This window comes from Lagopus leucura, unplaced genomic scaffold (assembly GCF_019238085.1).
Source record: "Lagopus leucura isolate 7727_CA_CO unplaced genomic scaffold, USGS_WTPT01 Super-Scaffold_650, whole genome shotgun sequence".
Lineage (NCBI taxonomy): Eukaryota > Metazoa > Chordata > Aves > Galliformes > Phasianidae > Lagopus > Lagopus leucura.
This window is the reverse complement of record NW_024962253.1, coordinates 2,003,225-2,027,970: the sequence shown is the minus strand read 5'-3', so window position 1 is coordinate 2,027,970 and position 24,746 is coordinate 2,003,225. Positions and strand designations below refer to the sequence as shown.

The window sequence follows — 24,746 nt, the reverse complement described above, 5'->3', positions numbered from 1 at the left end:
AATGCCATCTGTATTTAGGTTACTGAATCTGACAGAGGGAAATGCCAAAATTATAGTCTCCTTGTCTGCCTAGAAGCCCTAAGGAAAGTCTCTGGTTCAAATACCAGGCTGTTATCTGTCAGCCAGACTGACCATGGCACACACATGTAGGTAACTCCATGTTTTTTGTGTGCAGATTTGGAGGAGCACAGAAAAAAGTTAGCAAAGGCCAGACTGCGGCTGAATCAAGCACTTGCAACTGCATCCATCTCAGAGAGATGCTGCTTTGGTCAGCAGTGCTAAATAGATGCTACAGGCACAGATCTTGGCCATCATTTCTGCAACCAGATAGTGGCATCCTCAGCTGTCCCCAGGTAAAATACCAGCACAGAAAATGAAATATGGGTCAGTACACCCAGTGCTGGAGTCAGTCCAATGTTAAAGATGGATGGACTCCCCTTTCCTCATTCACTTTATTGGCATACTTAATAAAATCACCTGCTTGGTACCCCATCTGGAGAATAAACTCCAATGATGCCTAGAAACAAATGTATTCCTTAAAGAGGAATCAGCTTTGTGCTATAATAGAAAAGATTGTCTAATCACTCCATCAGTAATTACAAAGAACAGGATATCACTAATTAAAATGTGAAAGTGTCTTATGCAGTGTACAATAAAAAAGGGTAATTAACAATCAAAGGGGAAGCCACCACCTTGGCACCAATCTGCATGAGGCTATGAAAAATAATAGTACTCAGCTCTAGTACAGCAATTTTCATCTGTAGATCTGAAGGCACCCCTACGTGAGGAGATAGATATCCTGTGCGCCAGTATATAATAGCTGGAGAAATCAAGGCAACTATACACAATTTGTCCACAGTTATACAGCAGGTCAGTGGCAGAGCATCCTTTAATTTTGACTCTTCGCAGGCGGTGACAAGGAATTTTTCAGCAGTCGAATGACAGCAATGATTTAAGGGATTTCTTCCAGTGTGTATATGTATGAGCAGCTAATTCAGCTAATATTTCAATGTTAAACAGTAAGGAACAGATTTTGTTGTGACTTTGTCGGAGCTTTATCAGACTTCATGACTTTAAGATCTATTTAATGCTGAACAGTGTATCCTGTGTGCTTAAACAACAACATCAGAGAGTGATTTCTTGATAGAGAGTGAAATCACAGAGAGAGTAAAACTCATTCTGTAGACAGCAAAGACATGAGTCACTTCTATAATCATTTTGAAAAAAAAATAGTTTCCTTCTCCATTATTATCATCAAATCACGTGTTAACAGTGGCTGGGGAATGAACAAAATGAGGTTTCAGACTCTGCTCATCCTCTTTCCTCACACTTTCTCTAAGCCTCCACCATCAGTCTTTACTGGGGAGTGGATGCTGTCTCACAGAACCTCAGATGTGCATTGCCTGGCTCGTTCTGCAGCTCCAGGGAAGGAGACAAGAGGAAGATTCATCTAATTTTCTTCTCTTCATCTCAGGAGCTAAACCACTGCAGTCATACTGTATGCATGAACTGCACCATCTAAAAGCTAGGCTCCGATTGTAAAATAATGATGGAAAAGTCTGGTTTTAATGCAGGAAGCATTTCTAGCATACTTAGCCATTCACCACCTTTCTGCTCCAAAACTCTTACTGCAAAATGCCTGAAAATATAACTTGTATTTCTCATTTCTGCCTTTTTTAAGAGCCTTAGAAGAGGCAATGTTTTAATTACTTTCTGGGAATTAAAAAAAAAGGAACTTAAAACTAAGGAAATCATCCCAGATTAAAACTACCATGCAGGGATTTTCCCACTGCACTTTATTAATCTTGCTAAAGCAGGGGAACTCCCTTCTCTTGCATAGCTCTTCAGGGAGTATCTCTGCTTGGTTGTGTTGGAAATAGGTGCTGTAATTGGGTTAACATGGACTCTGGTTTTTGGTCATGGTTTAGCTTAGTGCCCACTGGAGACCTCACAGCAGCATGAAGAAAAAAAAAAAAAAAGCAGTTTTTCTCACCAACAGATAAAAATAGATCAATTTATCCCCAGAGAACTAGTTAAGTTTGCTGCTCTGGAGATACTGGGGATCCTCATTTCTAACTGCTCTACATACAGCGGTCTCCCATCAGCAGCCATCAGTGCCTTCCCAGAGCTTTGATACAAGCAACATAGGCCATGAAATCTCTCTGCTTGGGAACACTTAAAGTATTCTCTCTGCTGTTCCCAGCAAGGAAAGAACTCAGACATTGAGTACAGTTCACAGGAGACCTCCACACTGGGGAACAATGCTAGAAATGTGGGAACCATAAAGACACATCAATGCTCTGAGACACATTTGACGCAATTTGCTTCTCGCTCTTGTAGTGGGAAAGAAGTGCCAAGGGTGGGGGCTACCACAGATGCACCAAACTAGCATCTCAAAGTGGAGAGATGCCTCACGCTCTTGCACATGGTTTCCTTCCTGGTGCTGGTGACCCAGGCTGCTCTGCTAGTGACTGCGTGATATTTTTTCCCTGCTCTCTTTGTTCCAGCTGATGCAGCAGCAAGCCGCGATCATGGCTTCGGTGGCGCAGGGCGGCTACCTGAACCCCATGGCAGCCTTTGCTGCAGCCCAGATGCAGCAGATGGCGGCTCTGAACATGAATGGCCTGGCAGCTGCCCCCATGACTCCAACCTCAGGTAAGGGGCCTGGATGGATGGAAGGGGTGGCAGGAGGGGCAGGAGACCTCGAAGGACATGTTAACTGTCAGCTTGTTCCTCTGTAAGTGTTTTCTGAAATGCTGGTCTCGCTGGTAGAGGCTACCACAGGGAAGGAGGAGAGGTCAGACCAGATCATTTTGAGGGGCTGGAACAGGAGTCCTCTGCTAGGGGCAGGAGCAGCTGGGAGTCAGTATCTGGGTCACAAAAAAGGTACAGAAGCAGAGCCAAACAGATCACCAACAGTGGGCTGTTGGGCTACTAGTGCTCCATGCTGAGCAACAGCTGAATGCTGCGAATGAGACACACCAGAGAGGGGATATGATGGATTTTGCTGGAAGGAGGGAATTGTAAGGCACTGGAAGAAGCTCTCAACCATGACCTTCAGCATCATCCTCTACACAGCTTTCCCTTAGCACAGTGGAATAATGACGCAAAAGCACTGGAATAGGCTCCCCAGGGAGGTAGTTGAGTCACCATCCCAGGATGTGTTTAAAAACCGTTGTGATGTGGTGCTCAGGGACATGATTTAGTGGAGGGTTGTTAGAGTTAGGGTAGCATGGTTAGGTTGTCGTTGGTCTCAGTGATCTTTAAGGTCTTTTCCAACCTGATAAACTCTATGAAAATATCCCACAGTGACCAGTAGTTGCTTACTGGTAGTATGTGTAGATGTATAAGGGATAAGTGCTCATGCTGTCGTAGCCAGGCTGGTCCAGACACAAACAGAATAATACTTGTAGGGAGATGCAATGCAATTAATAAGATGAGCTGCATTTTGGGGATGCATAAGCCTTTTCCTACTGTGAAATAGGGCTGCTGGTACTCAGGGAAATCTGATGCTACCTGGAATGCAAGTATTTGGTGAGAAGATTTTTTTGTAGCTCGAGTAGAGACAGGTAGTTGGTGAAGGACCCAGGCCCACAGCTGGCTGGGCTGTAGCAGGACATGAGAAGACAGCGCTGGGGGCCAGAGAATTAAGCTGAGGTGTAAACAGAACTGGCTTTCCTGAAGAACAAGGAAATTATTTGGACAGGAGCAGGTCAAGGAAGTGGCAGGACAGGTAAATTATTTAGTGATTGCTGGCCTAACTGAAGGACAGCAGGGTAGCTGGGAAAAATGGGGCCAAACTTTAAAAGAAGTGAGAATGTGGAGGGGTTTGCAATATACTGCTGACTCTGTTAGGGGAGCAGAAGATACAGGGGTTTAACAGTGAAGAAGAATAATTTCTAGGGAACAGTTTAGGATAGAAGTGTTTCAGAGACAGTGCCAGTTGTTCCTATGAGAGGTGCTGGAGATGGGACTGAGTTCGGTGAAGAGGCATTGCAATGCCAACACATGAACCTGAAGCACTGAGCTAACCTAAAGAGGACCAGCGTGACAACAGTTTTGAGTGATTGAGATGTGGCAGGGGTGATCACAAGCCAGCCACGGCGCAGCTGGTGCTGGGAAAGAAGGATCTGGTTCCCCTTGCAGAGCAGATTGGTAAGAGAGCAGCCTCACTGCTAAGCACAGAGAAATCCACACTGTTAGCAAAAGACCAACTGACACTGCAGCCAGGAAGGGCACTGGATGGCAAGGAGACAAGGTGCCACAGTAGTGCAGGCTTAAGGGCTGTTCCTAATGAATCTGGTTCTGCTAACCTCTGTCTGCCAAAAAAAACTCCATTTCTCCATTAACATACAGTTTATCATCTCTTTACAATCTCTAGCTGGATCAATGTCAGCAGCTACAGGGTCAGATATTTATTTTCTCTTTTGCTGCTATTGGAATATAAGGTGCAGGGGGAGAAAGGGGAGGAAGAGAGATCTATTTCCACAGCAGTTTATGGAGAGCCAAGGAAAAGTGCTTGACTCAAAAATCTTACACCATACATTTTGAAATATATGTTTACATAGCGATAAATGTATAAACAATGAGTCGATGAAGCTACTGCAAATCCAAATAGAAAAGTGGCTTAATTATATGTGCACCCTTTAAACCCACTGCTGGAAAGATTATCATATTTGCATTAGCTAGATTTGTTTTGTGTTGGTGGGAGCATAGAGAACGTCAAACAAAGAATGCTTGGAATTCAAATGCTCTCAGGGCTTGGAAAGCCGAATCCAGGCAGTGGTTTGTGATGTCTCCACCACAAACAAGCACAGTCACTTTTGCATATAAATGTCTTGAAAATAAGCCATTCTGTGACATAGGTGTGTAAATACTATCATGATGGCCAAATTCTGTGCCTGCCACAACATCCAGCAAATGAAAAATATCCCAGCTCTTCTTTCGTGTAAGCTCTTTTCTGATGTGCCCACTACCTTTTGGGAACTATTGTCAGAATACAGAAGAAGAAAGAGAGCTCATGTTTTTTACATGCTTTTCAGAGAACCTATGACTGGTCGTTATTGAAAATAAGGCTCCAGTTTAGATGATCCCTTGATCTCTTTCATGGTGGCAGATTTTGCACTCCTCTCATGACATATTTTCAATCCTGGAGCCTATGCACTCTGGCATTATTGCAGATTTACCTTGAATGTGTAGCTTCCTTCACGAAAAACCTCTGTAATGGGTTGTGGAAATGTCCATTGACAATTATTCCTTGGGTGAAATGTTTAGACTTTGAAATGACTCCTTGTATTACCACAACACTTACAAAGCTTGTGATAAGATGCATAGAAAATGTTTCACATATGTCTGAGCAAGCAAGTCTACAACACTCGCAGCAATTTCTGAGTAGCCAGGAGATATCTGAAGCCTAAAGTGAATTCTCCTGCTGGCTTTTGTTAGCATTCAGAAAGCCAAATGGAAAATGATCATTCTGCTTCATAGCAGGATTTCCAGTCATTGAAGTATATCTTTGTTCTGACTTGGAATGAAAATGAAACATTTCAAAGTTCTCTGAAAAACAGGCATTAGAAAAAGTGTTTGGAACGTTGTGGAAAAAAAAAAAAAAAAAAAAAAAAAAAAGAAGAGGGAGAAAAAAAAAAAAAAGTAGTGTTTTGATCTTTTCTAAGCAAAAGAAAAATTGTGCTAGAAAAAAGACATTGCTAACACAGAAGTCCTAAAGGCATCGGAGGTGCTGGCTGAGCACAGCGCCTCTGAGTTTCTATCTTCAGGCCCCTCATGTTCTGAGACCATAACCTGTTTCTGATGCATTCCTAATCCAGCCTCCAGGACAGTGGGTTCCTCAGAACGTGGTCATGAGTTCATTCATGTTCACGAGTTCCCATGGGACCCAGGAACTTAACGAGCCTTGGATCCAGGCAGATCAAACAGGCAAGAGACAGGATGCAACTCACCAGACTTTAACTGTACAAAAGTTATGCATCTAGTGTAGTCATCTTATTTGCCTGCAGTCAATGCTGAGCAGTAGGCAGTCACAGTGGGCAATTCAGCATGGTAACTTTATGCTGTCTGCCTGTATTTTGATGGTTCCCTATTATCTTCATCTCACAAAACACTCTGCAACTGCAAGGATATTAATTTCATGTCTCTGAAAGTTTGGTGTATATTTGTAGTTTATGTGATGGAACAGCTTGTGCTGGATGCCATCTCCAGACAACTGGAAGAGAAGGAGGTTATCAGGAGCAGTCAGAATAGGTTCACCAAGGGGAGGTCGTGCTTGACCAACCTGGTGGCCTTCTACAATGTTGTCACATGCTGGGTAGATGGGAGGAGAGCAGTGGATGTGGTCTACCTTGATTTCAGCGAGGCATTTGGTACTGTCTCCCATGACATCCTTATAACAAAGCTGAGGAAGTGTGGGATAGATGAGTGGATGGTGAGGTGGGTTGAGAACTAGCTGACTGGCAGAGCGCAGAGGGTCGCTGTTGGCGGTGCAGTCTGGTTACAGACCTGTAACCAGCGGTGCTCCTCAGGGGTCGGTGCTGGGTCCGCTCTTGTTCAACATCTTCATCAGTGACCTTGATGAGGGGATAATGGCCACCCTCAGCAAGTTTGCTGATGATATGAAGTTGGGAGGATTGGCTGACATGCCTGAAGGCTGTGCTGCCATTCAGCAAGACCTGGACAGGCTGGAGAGCTGGGCAGAAAAAATCCGGATGAGGTTTAACAAAAGCAAGTGTAGAGTCTTCCATCTAGGGAGAAATAATTGCATGCACAGGTACAGGTTGGGGGATGATGTGCTGGAGAGGAGCTCTGCAGAGAGGGACCTGTGTGTCCTGGTGGACCAGGTTGGCCATGAGCCAGCAGTGTGCCCTTGTGACCAGAAAGGCCAATGGCATTCTGGGGTGTATTGAAAAGAGCGTGGCCAGCAGGTCGAGGGAGGTGATCCTTCCCCTCTACTCTGCCCCGGTAAGGCCTCATCTGGAGTAATGCGTCCAGTTCTGGGTTCCCCAGTACAAAAAAGACAGGGATCTCTTGGAAAGAGTCCAGTGGAGGGCCACAAAGATGGTGAAGGGCCTGGAGCATCTCTCCTATGAAGAAAGGCTGAGTGAACTGGGTCTGTTCAGCCTTGAGAAAAGAAGAATGAGAGGGGTCCTGATCCAGGTCTATAAATACCCAAGTCTATAAACACCCAAGGTGTGGGGGGCAGAATGGCAAGGCCGGACTCTTTTTTTAGTGGTGAATGATGACAGGACAAGGGGGAACGGCCAGAAATGCAGCACAGGAAGTTCCGCACAAATGTGCGCAAGAACTTCTTTAGGTGAGGTGACGGAGCGCTGGAACAGGCTGCCCAGGGAGGTGGTGGAGTCTCCTCTGGAGATGTTCAAGACCTGCCTGGATGCCGACCTGTGTGACCTGCTGTAGGGAACCTGCTTTGGCAGGGGGTTTGACTCAATGATCTCTGGAGGTCCCTTCCAAACCCTACGATTCTGTGATTCTGTGATTCTGTGATTCCTTTTCTCCTGTCTTTGATATAATATGAGGAAAAGTTGGGTCTTCTGAGATGTTTCTGATGCTCTGCTTACTGCAAAGAGAGGACTAGAAATGAAATTCCCTTTAGACTTTCTTTCTTCTTTTCTTCTTCCTCCTTCCATGCTGTAAATCTGCACCTGGTGTAGCTTCAGCAAGATATCTCAAACTGGGGATGAAATCCAAAACTGGCATGCACCACTGACATTTGTTTTCTGTAGTGGCATTATGCCAGTCTTACTGCAGCTACAGATCTGACCTCTCCAGGGGGCTCTTTATAAGAAGAAAATTAAAGAATTGCAATGAATATTCCTAAACTTCCTTATGCTTGCACAAAATAGCAAGCTCAAATCCCCTGCTGCAGTTTTAGAAAACATTACTTACATTGCCTATGCAAATAAAAGAGAGATCCAGAAAAGCAACTGAAATTTTAACTAGCCTTTGTGATTTGCAAGCTGATGGCATATGCTGAGAGCATTGCCTTTGGACTCAGGTTGCCACCACTGGCTCCCAGCACCACCACTGAGGCCAACACCATTTAAATAAGGAAAGAGGAAGCAGCAGCTTGTCTGCTCAGGGTGTAAGAAAAGAGACAAAGTATTGCAGGCTTCTTGGGCTGCTGAAATCAGAACATACAGAAGCAGCTTATTAATCTGTATGAGTTCTCTTAAAGTACCAGCACAGATTTAAGCAGTCATTAAAGTGTGTTATTGGACTAACCCATCATAGAGTGCTGTGATTGTGAAGAAAATTTCTGCAATTGGTTTAAAAAAGGGATTCCTGCAATCAGTAGTACATCCTGACACAGGAAGATATTACTGAAGATAAGAGAGTTTAACTTCGCACCCCAGACAGCAAGAGAAAAATACAATTTCATACGTATTGAAAACTCATTTGTATTCTCTGGAAGCATCCTGAATACATTTCAAGTAGCACAGACTGTCCAGTCCTTTCAAATACACATAGGAGAAAACAGTAAGGTAGCAGAGGGATTTAATTCCCCCCACAAAATTTTAAGATTTCTTCATCAGTGGGTGACAGGATCCCACCCAAAACATAATGATTAAATTGTTCCTCTACAATAGCATTATAGCCCCCACAGGATGAGTCTGGAAAGAAATGGAGGAACACAGTTCCATGGAGGAAAACTGTAGCTTAATTTTTGCCCCTTTTCTGTCAGAGATCCCTGCTGAAACTACAAATTCAGGCGGGGCCAAAACAGCAACACTAAAAATGTATTGCTATCTGTATGTAGGCTACAAATCAACTTGCCAAATATTTTAAGTATCCCTGATGCTGGAGTTCAAAATTAGTTTGCACACTACGTGTGTATTCATGAGAGAGTGCAGAAAGAGTGGCCCTGAAAATCACTACGCCCACAAAGCTGACATCTCCAAAGAGAAACTGTAGAAAAGTGGGACTGTGAATTTGCTTTTGGTGCTAAATGATATCTAGGAAAGAAATGTCTGCTTATTAAGTCATCAAACATGTAGTACTCTAGGGAGAGAGCTCAGGAGGAATGGCAGTATTTCTGCTGTCTTGTACTGCATGATGTTAGCTGTGGATCTAGTCTTAGAGATCAGGATCACCAAACAAATTTTGTCTGTTGAAAAAAGCTTTCCAAACCTTTCTTATGTTAAATGCTTTCCAAACAAAAAAGCAATGGTAAGTTTAGCCTGCAATCATGTGAGTGGTTGCTTTCTTCATGAGAAAGCTTGGAAGATTTTTCTTTTCTTGAAATATCATAAGGTTTCTGAGTGGTGATCATAGTTGTTGCATCAGGAGCTTTCTCTACATGGTTATTGCTTCCAGTACTCATCAGCTTTGATTTTGTGTTCTTCCCTCCTTGCAGGTGGAAGCACGCCTCCTGGCATAACTGCACCAGCTGTGCCTAGCATCCCATCTCCCATTGGGGTGAATGGTTTCACTGGCCTCCCGCCGCAGGCTAACGGGCAGCCCGCCGCAGAAGCCGTGTTTGCAAATGGCATACACCCTTACCCAGGTAAGCCAGACCATTGCCATGCCCACAGCCTGCTTCATCAGTGTTAGGGAAAGGTCTGTAGCATCAGCTACTTCAGAAGGATTATTCTCTGTACCAGGCAGCGTGCGCTAGTTTCCAAAACAATTGCTGCATTCAAACCCTCTAGCCTTACCAGGGCTGGTGACTGAAGCCAGTTCAGCTGACACATAACAGGCTCAGCTTCAACCTATCATGTCACACCATTGGAGACAGCTGATAGGGTTCATAGACTGCGACCATCTCAAAAGATGCCAGTCCTGATGGGGTGATTTTGACGTCAGAAGTGAATGAGGGAGGTTAAAGAATATGTATCTACCTCTGTGCCTGTACTTAACAGATATATGGACAATGTGAGGCTGTAATCACCAAGAACTTAGGGGTTTACAAGTTCTTAATGTGGACTTATATTTTTCTAGCTTTCTCGGGATTTGATAAAGACTTCTGCTTGAAGCTGGAGCTGGAAAGACATTTCTTACCATTGACTGTATACACACTAATAATACCAATCACAACAATATAATTTAAATAAATTTTACTAATTGATCCTAGCTACCATCTGGCAAAGGCATATTTTACCCTGGGACACTCAGATTAATCCAATCTGTCAAGAAATCAGACAGTTACTCCAACCAAAAAGCCCACAAACGCCCTAACAAAAAAATTCTTTCCACCTCAACCAGTCCTGAAAACTTATAAGAGTCGACATCACTGGGGACTTTATGAGCTGCAAGGAAAAAAATATCATAACAAAGAAGTACAAAAGTCTTGCTTTGAGTTGCTACTCAAAGTCACTGAAAGAAAACCTGTGGATACATCAAAGAAATACCCAGAAATATCAACAATATTGAAAAAATAGCTATAATTTCCCCATACACACATATCTGATAAACATTTAGCCCATGAGTTGAAATTTAAGCAGAATTGAAATCAAGGAACTTACTGTGTTAAAATTTAGGCATGTATATATGTTTGTGGCAGTGTAAAGGAATAAGCAGTCTTGGCAGCTAAGGAGGCATCAGAAGATTGGATGAAGCTTTAGTGTGCTCAGTGAGCTCAGCCATAACAGCAGGAAAGTTGGTTCCTCTACCCATTTAAGTATTTACCTATTTGCCAGCCTATCATTGCTCTTTTTATTCATTCATTTCTATGTTATTTTTTTTCACTGCTTTGTCTAACTCCTCTTGGCTAATTGTCCACTATCCATTACTGCAAATATCAGAGAAAATATGATATTTTTAGATGAATTGTAATGACTTGAGCTTTTATTACTATCTCTAAATACGCCCGTAATTAAAGAAAACTTTAAGTTAGGCATTTCATGCAATATTATATAAAAGTCAATGGCCTTAATCCAATTCTCTCTGATTTTGGAGAGGCTTTCTCAGCCAGCAGTTCATAGTAAGTCCATGCACAAACATCAGAAGCATAACAGACTGAAAGGTGAAAGTCATCTTTGCTTCTCTTCTCTTCAGACAGAGGGTCTCCCCTCTGCCAAAAGATCTGACATGCAAATATTTTATTTTGTACAACATTTGGATTTATCTCAGCACGTCTTCCGCAATATATTGGTCTTTCCTGGTGCTCAACTTTCCCTCAACTCAATGACATCCTAAGTGATAGCAGAGGTATAAAGTGGTCAGCCAAGCCTTCACTTCTCGTTATACTTCTGCCTGTGCCCACTAGCAATAAATCTCTTACAGCGAGTTCCTTTGTAGCAGGTTGGGTGTAGGACAAGGCATGTGTTTGCTCCATCTTATTCTCTTCTCCTCCTAATGAGCATTTATGCACTCACCAATACTTTACTCCTTGCCACAGGCTTTATTGAGGCCTGGAGCTTAGCAACATTAAAAAAAAAAAAAAAAAAAAAAAAAAGGATTAGACATTTATATGGATAATGAGAACATCCACGGTCACATTAGACTGGATAAAAATGTAGAAAGGACACAAACCTTCATGCTTTATTATAAAATCCAGCCACTAATTGCTTGGGGTTAGAAAGAAATTTTCATCACTGGGCAGCTTATTCCATCATTGTTCATTATAGGATTTTTTGTACATTACTCTGTAGTATCTGTTACTGGCACTGCCCTGTGGTTCTGCATTTCTAAATGCAAGGATAGAAATAAAATAGTAAAGCTGAGCATTCAATTGCACTAACACTATAGAGAAGAAAAGAACATGCCAGTGCCATCCAAAGTCAGCATCTTCCAAACAATTTTCTTTTATGATATATCTCTCATTCTAAAAGTGGCCAAGAGTGCTGCAGTATTATGTATGTTACCATAGTAAGCTACGGTTATGACTTGCCATATATTGTTTAATGCCTGAATTTTGCTCTTAGATACTTTTTCATACCCAACAAAAAAAACCTGAAATGTGGGTTCAGACCATTATATCCTGTAGCACAATGTGCTTTGTTGCCTGAAAATAGCAAAGCAGGACAATCAAAATCTGTAGAGGGATGACATCCACGTCATTCAGACCCAAATAAATCTCATTAATTGTGCAGTTTGTCTACACATTCACCTTTGTGTCTAGCTATAATATTTCTGATGTTACATCTAAGCAACTCAAGAACTCCACAATCTTTGCACTATAAAAGCAGGTGCAAATTATGTAATTGTATTTACCCTGTAGTTTCACTCTTTTTTTTTTCTCTCTTACCCTATCCTCTTTTTTTAATATTGCCTTTGTCTGGAGCAGGGACACACACAAAGTACCATTTGGGTCAGACTACTGAAACCCCTATGGCTTTGGGGCAAAGGCAAGAATAAGTCAAACAACCCTACTCACCAGGCTCCTAATCACAGCCCCATATCCTGCAGGAATTCTCTTTTTCTGTGACTTCCACTTGAGTTACAGATCCACGCAGTAACCCCAGAAAATAATTCCTTGCAGACAGCTCTTTGCAAGCCATGCTCTCGCCCTCTCCAAGTACAACCAGTACCTAATGCCTCTCACTGCACTTCTGTGCATGGATAGAATCAACAGGGAGAAAATATTTCTTCTCCTAGTAGTATGAGTCCCTCTGGATATTTGGCCCTGCTGTGCTAATGCCTGCCCCTTAGTCTTCAGCTTGCAAAGCTATTGAATGTAGCAGTGTGTCACAACATACACTGGGGACAATGAGCATAATCTGTTGTGCCATGGTATGGTGAGTCACTTTGTAGTAGTGCAAGGGCATTTGCCACTTCACCATTAGTCATAGTAATAGGGATTGCTCTCTTCTGCCTACACTCTTTGGTTATCAAGAGCCCAGTGCCCCTCTTGTAACAGTGGAGATCATCTGCACTCATTTCTGGATTGCATTATGAGGGTCTAGACAAAATTCTCCCTGCAAAAATAAGACCTCCTTGGGAAGAGGAAGGGAGAAAAGTGAGAGATCAAAGGGCAGTGAATGGAAAAGACAGAAGCAGCTGTCACAGGATCAGTGACACAAAAGGACAGAACTAGAAGAGGGCACTGAGCAGAGCACTTAGAAAAGAGCAAGAGATGCCCAGAAAGGAAGCACAAAGATATCCCATAGTACCCAGTGGGATGTCCAGTTTGACTAGAGCCAGGGGCAAACCCAGGGTAGGGCAGCACTGGGGTTCCTCAGATGGAGAATGTTTTCCAGGACACTGGTTTCTTCAGTACATTTAGTCTGAGCTGTAGTTACTGAGAACTACAAAAGATTTCCCTTAGTTCTTCATAATCCTCTGATAAACATGTTGCCTTGTTCACTGTCCTGAGGCTCACAGTGCTACTGTTCCTGACTGCCTGCTGCTGCCAGGAACAGCTTTATATATGCTCACTGCAGACACTGCTGAAGTCCCTCTATTCACCTTTGCATACTCAGTGTGCATATGTCTGGTTTAGTGAGACAGCAAGCTCCACTTGATACCCTGCATAGGGTCCAGTCCCCTCTGGTCTCAATAGACCCCTCCCAGTGATATTGGCCAGCATCAGGGACTGTTTGTGCAGACAGAAAAAGGAACCAGCTTCCACCACCCCACTGCTTGCATTTCAAAGTTATCAGAGGACGTGACCCACGAGAATAAGAAAAGAGCAAGAAAAGAATAACAAAATCACCTATAGGAAGGTTCAATCCCGATAACATTCAGTCCACTCATACACCATGTCCTAGAATATACCTGCCTCAGCAGCCCCTAGGCTTAGTTACTTGCTGTGGGAAATGTTTGGCTGTGTTGTATTTGTCCACCATAAATCCCGAGATGAGCTTTCACTTTCATATTTTGTATCAGCAGTTTCAAAAGTGCAACAGTGAGCTCCTGAAACATCATTATGACTGGAAAGCATTTATTTGACCCATTTGTAACAATCTGCCACGTGCCATAAACCACGCTTTACTGGTAAAATAAATAAGTGAAGGAATGCACTCATTAAAAATATAATAACAAGTTGCCATCCTCAATTGTAGTCTAAGCTACTTTAATGATGCTGTGTACTTCGAACAATCACACTGCAGACATAATGAATGAGGTTGTTTAAGGCAGTTGTGGGAGCCTTTTCAGAGCCAAAGCTTTTTCTCCTCTGATCTAGAAGGTGTAAATACAAAGCTGGAACTTTGCTAGTTTTCAGAGGAGAAGCACCTAAGTAAGTTAACATCTTGAGGGTGTTTTTTTCGGAGGTCACTTAAAGTAAGCTCCCAAAAACATGAAGTTAAGTGCTCTGTTATGTTTAAAACCTGACCCCAATTTATATGTTTATGAGCACAGACAATGGTAGAGAAGTCTGGTCCTGGCTTTGTTGCTGAATTAGTAAATCACCTTGGCCAGCCACCTCCACCTTGTGACATTTCCAATTCTTCGGAATTTTTTTTACTTTGTATCGAGCTCTTCATGGCCAGACATGACTCTTACTGTCCTGTCTCAGCAGAAGACCAATTTCGGATGGGATTGGAGGCAGGCCTACAAGGAAAATTCTAAAGATAATTCTGATTTCCAGTGATAAGCTGCATGACTTTCATAGTAAGCTCATTTGTTGTCCCAAACAAGCATCAACTATACCTGACACTGTTTCCAACTCACATGATACAACAGGGGAGCTCCCCTGTTGTGAACAGAAACAGGCAGTGGGGCAACATATCTTTGACTGAATGGTGTCCAGTCCCTAAATGGCAAAATGAGACTATAAAACACAGAATCAGTCTCTGTTTTCTGCTGGATCAGCACATTCTTTCTATTATTGCAGTTATTGTTGTGTCTGAATACCTAATTAATTACAACAGTAAACGCTGGCTTCTTTAATCACAGCATCAGCTGTCCTAATCAATCTTAATAATATGGGATCTGTACTATGGCACCCATGAATTTTAATCTACATAAATTTCTTAAGACCTCTCACAAGCTTGTTGTACGAAATGATGTAATTATGGCTATAGATTAGGCCTGTAGAGAGTGATTTAAATTGGATTTAAGAAGGTGAATAGAGCCCTCCCACTCAGTTATTTATTTATTTATTTTAATCCTACCCTTTGCATGGATTTTTTTTCTATCATTTTCTTCCCCTCCCCAACAGCCCTGCCACCCTCTGATCACCCTCCATCCCCATCTATCTCCCAGCAGTGGCAGTGGCAGAGCTGTATCCCTGGGGGAGATGTAAGACACCTCTGGGACTGTGAGAAGAATTAATGGAAGGTGCAGAACAAAAAGTTGTGGATCCAAGTGATAAAATGTTTTGGTAGAGCTTTGCAGGGAGTAGTGATGAAAAACAGGGTGAAATGGATGAAATAAAGCGTGGCTGCCAGGAAATGCAGTTACTGAAATGAAATAAAAAGTGTTGAGGGGAGTATCATGTAGGTTTAAGGTTTCCTTACTCCTTCCAACAAAGTGAAATCTTACGGTGTTTAAGGGGCCTCAAATGTTTCAGACCCTGCTTTTATTTTTTAGGGGACCTCAGCACTTTGTTTCCAGGCAGTAACCATCATCTCATTTCTTTACCACTTCCTCTGGCTTCAGTGCAATTCTTCCTGATCTACACCACTGAGCAATCACAGCAGAGTTCTGCCCTTTCTCCTACAACCATTTCCACCTGCTGTACCCACATAATAGCTCCGTTGCCGATTCCACATGAGGTTACAGGCATCTCAGGAGGCACTCTTTATAGAGCATCACTTAAACTGATTTTATTTATTTTTAACAGCATGCTTCTTACTGCCACCTCCATTCTTTCATTGTCTGACTAAAGCTAAATGCCAGGTCTAACACTAGCTGAACATGCCCTTAAAAAGTTGGACTTAAATCTAGAGTTATATGAGTAGTAAGAAAACTTCCTGGTTTTAATTTTAAAGCAGTGGTATTTCATTCTGACTTGGGAAATCATCCTTAGTTTTTGGCATCAGGCAGAGGATTCCGAAAGTGACATTAACGGATCTACTTTCTTTGAAGGACTTGGGAGTCATTTCTTGACTTCTGCCTAATGAATAAGTGCTGCCTTCGTTAAATTTATATTTATGGCCATATAGTAGGTCATTGGCTTGTTTTATGTCTCCAGGTTTATGGAAGGTTATCTGCTGTGGTCACCTTGTGGCATCTTGGCCAGGATTGTCTTGCAAAGCGACAATCGTATCTGAGCAGAATTTTTCCCATGGAGATATGGAAATTATCAAATTAATATAGAAGCTATGTCCAGGGATAAGGCTCTTGCCCTGAGCTGCCAAATGAAGTTACTATTAGTATCTGTTTTCACAGTATACCTATAGCTTGCCCTGGCAAGGCCAGATCTTCAGTTTCTGGAAAGCACGTCTATGCTAACTTCAGTGGGGCTGACATGATTGATATTCGTTCCCTGGCCTCTCAGGAGCCTCTCTGCTTTTTTCACTTTATTTCACCAGCTGATCCTCAGCATGTACATTACATCATGTAATAAAGAGCTGAGAGAAAGGCTCAGGATGCAAAAAGTTTACCCTGTCTTGAATTTGGTCTATCATTTTCAAAGGATATCGTAATTATTACTTGTTGCCACACAACTAATATTTACAGTAATAGAGAAACTGGATAGGGAGAAAGGGTTGCTGAGATAAGGTAACTCTCCTTCCTCAGTGGAGCATGATTATATTGTCTGCATCTTATGAAGGAATAAAGCAACTTTCTCTCCTGATCTCCTCGTGTTGAGCGCAGAAGTGATTCATATCTCCCCATCACTTTGAATTTTAGTATGCGATATGTTCCAGCCTACAGTAACAAGCAGCCCCTGGGCTAGCTCTGAATCATGGGTCCCTTGTACATCTGAGCCCCTTCTGGACTTCACACAGGTCACTAATACATAGGAGGGCTGTCACTTTACTGAACGCAGTATGGCCACAGCTTCCATAAATGTTTAATCTGTGCCTAGAGGTTTCTGGACCAATACCAGCCATTGGCTTCATCTACACTACTGCTGGAAGCACAGGCAGTTGTGCCCTTCACTAAGTTTAATGAATCCGGCACAATGAGCATGACTGCCCAAGCTACCTTAGCTTTGCACTGGGACACCCAGCCTGCTCTGAGTCTGTGTTCCCTGTACCCCTTGGCCTTGCTGGCCATTACAGACACATACATTGTACTGAAATTACATCTTCATCTGCTTCAGAGCTAAGGAAGATGAGTACACAGTGAGCAAAAGTAATCACTTTTGTTTTTTAACAACTCCCAAGTTAAAATCCTGCAGTTGGTGACCCACCACAATTACATTTCCCAAGTAGATAAGATAGGTTGTGAGGGTCTGAATAAAACAGAGATATGCAGGTTGGGTTTTCTGCCTCCACATGTCATCTGGTGCTGCAACCCAAGGTGCTTTTTCCTCACTCCTTTCCAAGAGCATCCAGAGACTGTTCGGACACTGTAGCAGTCCTGCATGTCAAACCAGCTGTAAATACCTGGCATTTTCTTTACTTATGAGTACATGGTTTTCAATTTTGATCAAAACTGACTGAATCAAGGGAGAGTTTTACTACTGACTTCTAAAGATATCTTTTTAGATATCTCTATCACCATCAGCCCAACTATCGCCACCTTAACCAATTTCAGGTTGTTATAAGTTTCCTCCTTGCTTTTGGTTTCACTGCAATCACCTACAATATCCTCATCTTCATCTACATTCTTAGAAACATTGTTATTCCCATCAGGGGCATCTGAGAACTCTTCACAAAATGCTTCAGTACCACAGTCTCTGATTGACGCTGTATGGTCTAGTTTTATTGGTTCAGCAATAACTGAGTTTGGTGCTTGATTTCTTGAATGCCAGTGTCTTCATCATTAGCAATGTTATCCTCTTTCTTCTCTACTTCTTCTGGAGTTTCCATGACTTCCTTCACTGCAGAGGAATTTAAGCTCTGATCATATTCATTTTCCAAGTCACTGCAGTCTTTGCTGATCAGCTGAGCTTCAGGAAGTACACTGTATTATATACCTCAGATTGTGGGCACTCAGTACCGCACTGATTTCCATCATATAGCTCTCCATCATATAAGTCACTATTTGACATTTATTTAAGTAATGACTTAAACACTGGATCTTCCCTCAGAGTCAGTGGAGAGCTTTCACTTGGGAGCAATAAATGGTTTGGGACCCCTACACATAGAATTTGGGTTATGAAGAATGTCAGTCCTTGGCAGTGAAGGAGAAAATTTGGAGACAGCTACCGAACAAAGGTGACCAGTAACTTCTGGTTTTGGTGCTCATGCTAGCTTTGTGATTTCTGGAGAAAAGAGAGAAAAGTCACGTTAGTCAACTTGATGTCTTATTAAAGCCACCAGTATATATTCTACAGTAGACTTTATCTTATACATTATATTTGTCTTTTATAAAGCCGAAGGAATCCAGCCAATAAAAGGCCTGTTCTGAAGAGAGAACTGCTACAGCAGTGAATATGTACTGTGCTTCCATGTGGCACTGCAGCTATTCCAGGGAATGTGGTGCTCATGGACTGGGTTAGGTTGAGGTTGGACTTGATGATCTCTGAGGTCTTTTCCAAGCTGAGCAATATTATGATTCTGTGATTCTATGGTTTAGAGTCATCATGAAACAAAGCAGCCCCAGCACAGCTGGAGAGGAAAAGGTGTACAGCTGCAGAGCCAAAGGTGTATCACACAAGTTGAGTAGCTTGGATGCTTTCCTGTGCAACCTGCTCTAGGCAACCTGCTTTAGCAGAGGGGTTGGACTAGATTATCTCCAGAAGTCCTTCCCACCCTCTATGATTCTGTGATTCTATATACTACAAGACAGGAAGTCATTCTTACTTATGAAACAGTCTCTTGAGAAAGAAACACCCAGTTAGACCCCTAAAGTCCTAAAGATGCAGGGAAATAATGAACTCTAAAAACTTTGTGTGAGAGGGAAAAAGGCTGTGCTTAAATGCTTGTTGTACCAAACACTTTAAATAAAGCATTTTTCCAGTTTTATTATTTAATCTTGAACATGAGCAGTGATATTCAGTGTATATTTCCTACAGGGAATGGCTTGGTTACAGTGGTCAGAATATGGTTCCAAAGACAGGCGAGATGCCAAGGGATGGGGTAAGGAGAGCAGCTCATCAATGAATCAGGAGGCCCTGTTCAGTTTCTAGCACTGGCACAAAAGCCAAACAATGTAATGCTCCTAAAGCTGCTGAAACGTGTTCTCTCTGAAAAAGTGGCCAGCCCCACTGGGATTTAATCCATGTTAAAACCTTAAGCTCAGAGCTCAGTCCAGCAAAAGGTGTTTAACTGTGAGGAAGATTTTATTCTGATCCAAACCAAAATTAGAAGTGTCAGGTTTCCTTCAGGAAGAGCAAAGCCTGCAAAGCCCAAGAAAAATAATATAGCTTATTTGGAGGTTTTTGCCATTATTCTGTATGGGCAGGATACAGCCTCAACAGTAGCTGTGAGAATGGACAGTTTCCACATGTGCCCACCTAAGGCAAGAAAAAATGAAAAGGACTACAGTTGAATAGATGTCATGCCATGGTTTTTCCTGTATCTACAAAGAGGCAGGCATTGCAAATTGTCAGCATGTCAGAAAAGAAAATGCATGCCCAAATCCATTGTCAGCTTTTACACTATCTTTCAGCATGGCCTGCAGACTGAGCCATGTCACAGACATGTTGTTGGAATGGACACACTGGATGAAATGTTCCCCAGCCTTACTGCTATCATGCAGGACATCAGTCAGATGCTCTGCACCAGCCTGCACAGCCCAGCAGCTCAGGCTCCTTCTACACTATGCTCTCCTGGAGAGCTGATTTGTGGTTTCTGACAGGCATGACCTTCTGATCCAACTAGACTAATCCAGTGCAGAGAACAAAAACACTGTGAGTGTATCTCCTGAACAACAAAGAGAATTTCTTTGTTTAGCTCTATAAGCAGGTGGGTGCCACCAAGAAAGGGCAGTTGCCTTTAGGGCAGATACAACAGGTCATCTCTTTTGCTTCAGACTTCAATACTGTGGTTCTTCTTTAAAGATTTGCTCCCTCTTCCACATTTCCTTTTTTATTTTCCTCAGGATGTTCCTTCTATCTGAGAGCATATAATCTTGGTCTCTTTAGAGGGTTCAAGTTAGTAAGAACCATTCTCCCAAAGGAGTGCAGGAACTGCTGCGTCACTCAGCCTTTTGTAAACATCAGTTTTCTTCTAGAGCAACATGCTCAACAGCCTGTTTTTAGAAGGAAACAATTCTGAACAGAGGTTAAAAAGAATAGACTTCAGTCACTTCCTTCTTCAAGAAAGCAGGAGTAAAAGGAGAAGAGATTTTATGTTTTGCAAGCATTTCTTATAGTTTCCTGGAGCATCTGCACTTTAACTTTACATCTCTATGATGCTTCTACAGATCTCCAGAGGTTTTAATGAATTCTCCTCATGTTCTTTTGTATGAGTGAAAATCCTTACAGTAATGCAGTGCTTTCCTGTTTTACACAGATGCTGTGGGACTTGACAAAAGTCAGATAGTGATTCAACCCACCAACATCCAGCCTAAGTCTACAGTCTCACCTGTTTCTTCCTGTCATCACCCCTGGAGATCTAGTTATATCATAAGAATAGGATCCTCCAAGACTTAGCTGGACAACTGTATTTCTCCCCTCCATGTTTGTTCTTGGTTTTAGCCTTCCTCTTTGCATGTGGGGAGATAAGTATACTAGGAGACCTTACAAACCATCATGATCAATGGTAATCTTTGACATTAAGTCAAATCTGTAATAATATCAGTTACAAAGCATTTTGTCTGTTTTCTTCAGGTTCATAGCACTCATTTTCCACCTAGTCACACATTTTGGCTTGTAGCCAGTCTCCCTCCTTGGGTAGGTCAACATCTACACACCCTCCAAGCCTTTTCCATCAGCCTTCTTGTAGGAAAGAAGAAAGTAGGAACTGATGGGGGGAAGCAGCAGCTCCCTAACAGAACATCCTAAAAGTACGAAGCCAGAGGGATTGCATAGATGTAGAACTATGCAGCACCAATAAATACAAATTAAACTCATAACAAGAAGTGAAATATTAGGGCCAAGGTGACATTTGGACTGGAGGTTCAGCCAAGCTTTGCTTTAAATATTTTATTGCTGCAGATAAAGAAAGAGCTTATCCAACACGTTTCTCTCTCTTTCGCTTGCTCTCTTTTTCTCTCCCTATGAACCAAAGGGGAAAAAAAAAAAAAGAAAAAAAAAAAAAGTATCTTAACTAGCTTTGGTTGTATTTGAGCTACACTTCAAAGTTTCACAAAAATAAACAGTTTTAAGGGGGAGGAATGCACACTTGTAAAGAGAGAAAATGCACTTTGAAGCCAGCAAGGGACTGCGTGCTCTACGCAGAGATTCACAGCATCCTGCCTGGAGCAGACAAGCAGTGTCCCCCTCCCCTCTGAGGAGCCTCTCCTCCCTTCGAATGGGGCTGCCTGGCAGCAATGGGTCTTTTGAAGGAACGTCAGGATAGCAGGAGCCAGTGCTTTGTTCTCTTCTCCTTCCCCCTGCTATGCTCCTGTTGTTTTCTGCTCTGATTGAAAGTTTCATGTGCCGGTAGCTGTCACTGAGATCTGAGTCTGCACAGCACCTAGCACAGCATCAGTCCTGGATTAGGATGTGGGCTCTTTGGGGTTGACTGCAGCAATGCCAATAATCTACATGATTAGAGGTGGGCTCTGAAACTTGAGAAAGGTGGAGGAGGGTTTGTTTGCCCTGTGCAGAGTCACACAGGGACATGCAAAGCTTGAGGACAGAGCTCTCCTGGACATCATGGGGGGTCTGCACCAGTCCTGTCTTTAGAATGAGATGCTCCACTGCTGGGATCCTCAGCCTTTGGGTTTGTCTGTCTCACAGCACACATTTCTTAGGGAAAAGAAAGGTTCAGCTGAGGGCTCTGGGTGTGCTGGGCCCAGAGCAGAGGAGTTGAGGGGAGCCTGATGGCGGCTGCAGCTTCTCACAGGGAGCGGAGGGCAGCACTGAGCTCTGCTCTGTGTGACAGCGACAGGGCCTGTGGGAATGGCATGGAGCTGTGCCAGGGGAGGGCCGGAGGTGGGGAAAGGCTCTGCACCAGAGGTTGAGGGGCATGGAACAGCCTGCCCAGGGCAGTGGGCAGGGCACTGAGCTGCTGGAGCTCAAGGGGTGTTTGTATGTCACTATCAGATACATAGTTTGAATTTTGGTTGGTCTTGTGTGGAGGCAGGAATTGGACTCAATGATTCTTGAGGTCTTGTTCAAGTTGGGATATTCTCTGATTCCATTTCTCTGTTTTAATCCCTTATTTCCTTCTCTATTCTGTCTCCACAGCGCAGAGTCCCACTGCAGCAGACCCCTTGCAGCAAGCCTACGCTGGAGTGCAGCAGTACGCAGGTCGTTAGTATTAACACTTTCTCCCAGTAAACCTTTTTCTTCTCTAAATTCTGTAAACACAGCTAAGGGGGCTGTGGGAAGGGAGGTGGATCCTGAGGTGGGGACACCTGACAGATCTTCAGATTCAATTTGCATTATCATGAAAACAAACCTAAGGACCCGGAGCACTGGGGAATGGCTCCCACTGAGCTTTACCTTTGTGCAGCTTCAGTGACAGAACTGGACCAGGCCTCCCTAGAACGTACAATGAGCAAGAGAAAAATCAGACCTCTTGGATTGTGGCCACTTTGTGTTACAGAAGATCTGGGGGTCTCCTGAGTGCTGCAGTGAGCAGGGCAGATGGGCAAACAGACCCTGCTGAGCCACTGCAGCAGTGCCTGGCAGGGCACAGTCAGTGTATGTCTGCATACGCCCGTTTTGTAGGGTATGTGTGAACTCTGCTGGTTGTGCATGTGTGAGACACCCCAGCCCTGGCTAGTTCTGATGTGGATGGAGGTACAGATTCGAGGCTTGCCCTAGAAGCTGCGTATACTCCTGGTTTCCCAGCAGCTTCTCCATGACCTCCAATGGGCAGACCTCTCACTCTCACGTCTCTGTGTATGCTGAGCAGCTCCTTTGCAGATGATGGACTGACACCAGCCAAAGTGACCCAGTGCAGACCATGACCCTGCTGTGTTCAGCCTCCCCTTGTGAGGTGTCCATGGCCAACACTGCAAGGAAGCTGCCACCTCAAAGTCATTATTTCCTGTGGTAACTGGAGCAATCATGGGCTCCCGCTGAGGAATGGCTATTATTTCATGTCAGTGCTGTATCTGGAAACTTAATTTAATTCTCCATGTAGGGCTTCATTTGCCGGTATTTTAGTTATTGTCATTTATTGCTTGTGAGGTTTGATAGATGGGAAGCAGCTCAACCCTTTGAGCTGTTAATTAACCCCTCTGCACACACATGGCCCCTATCCCCCTCTCTCTGGGCTCACAGGCGACCCGTACTCTGTATTTTTAGCAGCAAGGCACATCATCTACCATCTGTGGTATTGAATGGCTCCCCTCGTCTGCTTGGTGGGGGAGCTGAGGTGGGGAAAATTGTTTAATTGCTGCACACTGTTTCCACTGTGTTTGTGTAGAAGACTAAGTGTCCATAGACATGAAAGGAAATGTATATCTGAGAATGCATGCAGAAGTGTGCTTCTGTGCATATTCTGTATAGAGTTAGAGAGAGTGGGAATACATATGAACTGTTATTATAAGCATGTGTATAAATCAGAGTGCAAAAGAAAAACGTGGACATGGACTCTGCACATGCCTGTCAGCACAGGCATCAATACACTGAGCTCAAGAATGAGTGTTTTTCTTGTACTTCCTGGGATGGTTACCCACCTCTGGTGGGGGAGATCTCATGGATCTCCGTTTAGACTGCCATTTAGATTACATGGCTGTTCCCGGTGCTTCTGCTACAAAGTTGAAAAGAGAATGGATGCTCAGAGATGAGTGCTACTATCTGAAGCACCACTGTGACACTTCTATTATATCTCAGACTATACGAGGCACCTAAAATACATGGGAAAGCCCGTCTCCAGCTTCTTGTGGTTGTTTGATTTGAAAGTTTCTTGCTTCCCAGAACTGAAATCTATCCTTTTCTTCTCTCTCTTTCTTTTCTCTACAGCTGCTTATCCTGCTGCTTATGGCCAGATTAGCCAAGCGTTCCCACAGCCACCTCCCATGATACCACAGCAACAGAGAGAAGGTGAGTAAGTGGTCTGTTGTTTTCGCTGCACCCAGCATGCCATCCCCTCTACACTGGTTCCCCTCCTCGTACACCTAGAGAGCATCCATTAAATGCCCCATTGCTTTGAATCCCTGGTCCACTGAGTCGTTTCTCAATTTCCATATGTGGCGTTACTGGCACACTGCAAACATCCTCATGGGAAATTTCTGCCAAGATCTCCTAAGATCCCAGGGAGAGGAGCATGCTGATGTGCAAGGGCCATGGAAAGGCCTGTTAGCAGTGTGGACAATAACATCCAGTGGGGATTGTTAAAGACAGCCAACAAGAGTAATTGTACTGGAATAAAGAATTTAATAGGAAACAAATAATGGTGATCATTCATTAGAAGCCAGTAATGTAATTTCAGACACCTGCTATTAAGTGGAGCTGATTTAGTCCTTTCAGCCTCCCTGGAAACACAAATCAGCCCTTTTTAGAGAGTAATATCTGTATGAGGATGAGATTATTCATGTAGCAAAGATACCTGTTTCTTTACATTGACTACAAGAGGAGCCTGACTTATGTACATGGGACAGGATAGTTGCACTGGAGACAATGAAAGCATGGATAGATGAATCTCCCACCATTGCATGTGATTGTTTTGGGAGGTATCTGCATCATGTAATGCAGAGCAACCAAAGACTTCCTT

General features: G+C 43.2%; 1 protein-coding gene across 1 annotated transcript in view; it reads left to right on the top strand.

The window, feature by feature from the left end:
• CELF4 (CUGBP Elav-like family member 4) overlaps positions 1–24,746 on the top strand; it is a 715,704-nt gene that overhangs the window by 639,401 nt on the left and 51,557 nt on the right. The window contains exons 7-10 of the mRNA XM_042862314.1: positions 2,508–2,655; positions 9,386–9,535; positions 22,268–22,333; positions 23,996–24,076. Of these exons, the coding sequence (XP_042718248.1) occupies positions 2,508–2,655; positions 9,386–9,535; positions 22,268–22,333; positions 23,996–24,076 (445 nt within the window). The remainder of the gene's footprint in view (positions 1–2,507; positions 2,656–9,385; positions 9,536–22,267; positions 22,334–23,995; positions 24,077–24,746) is intronic.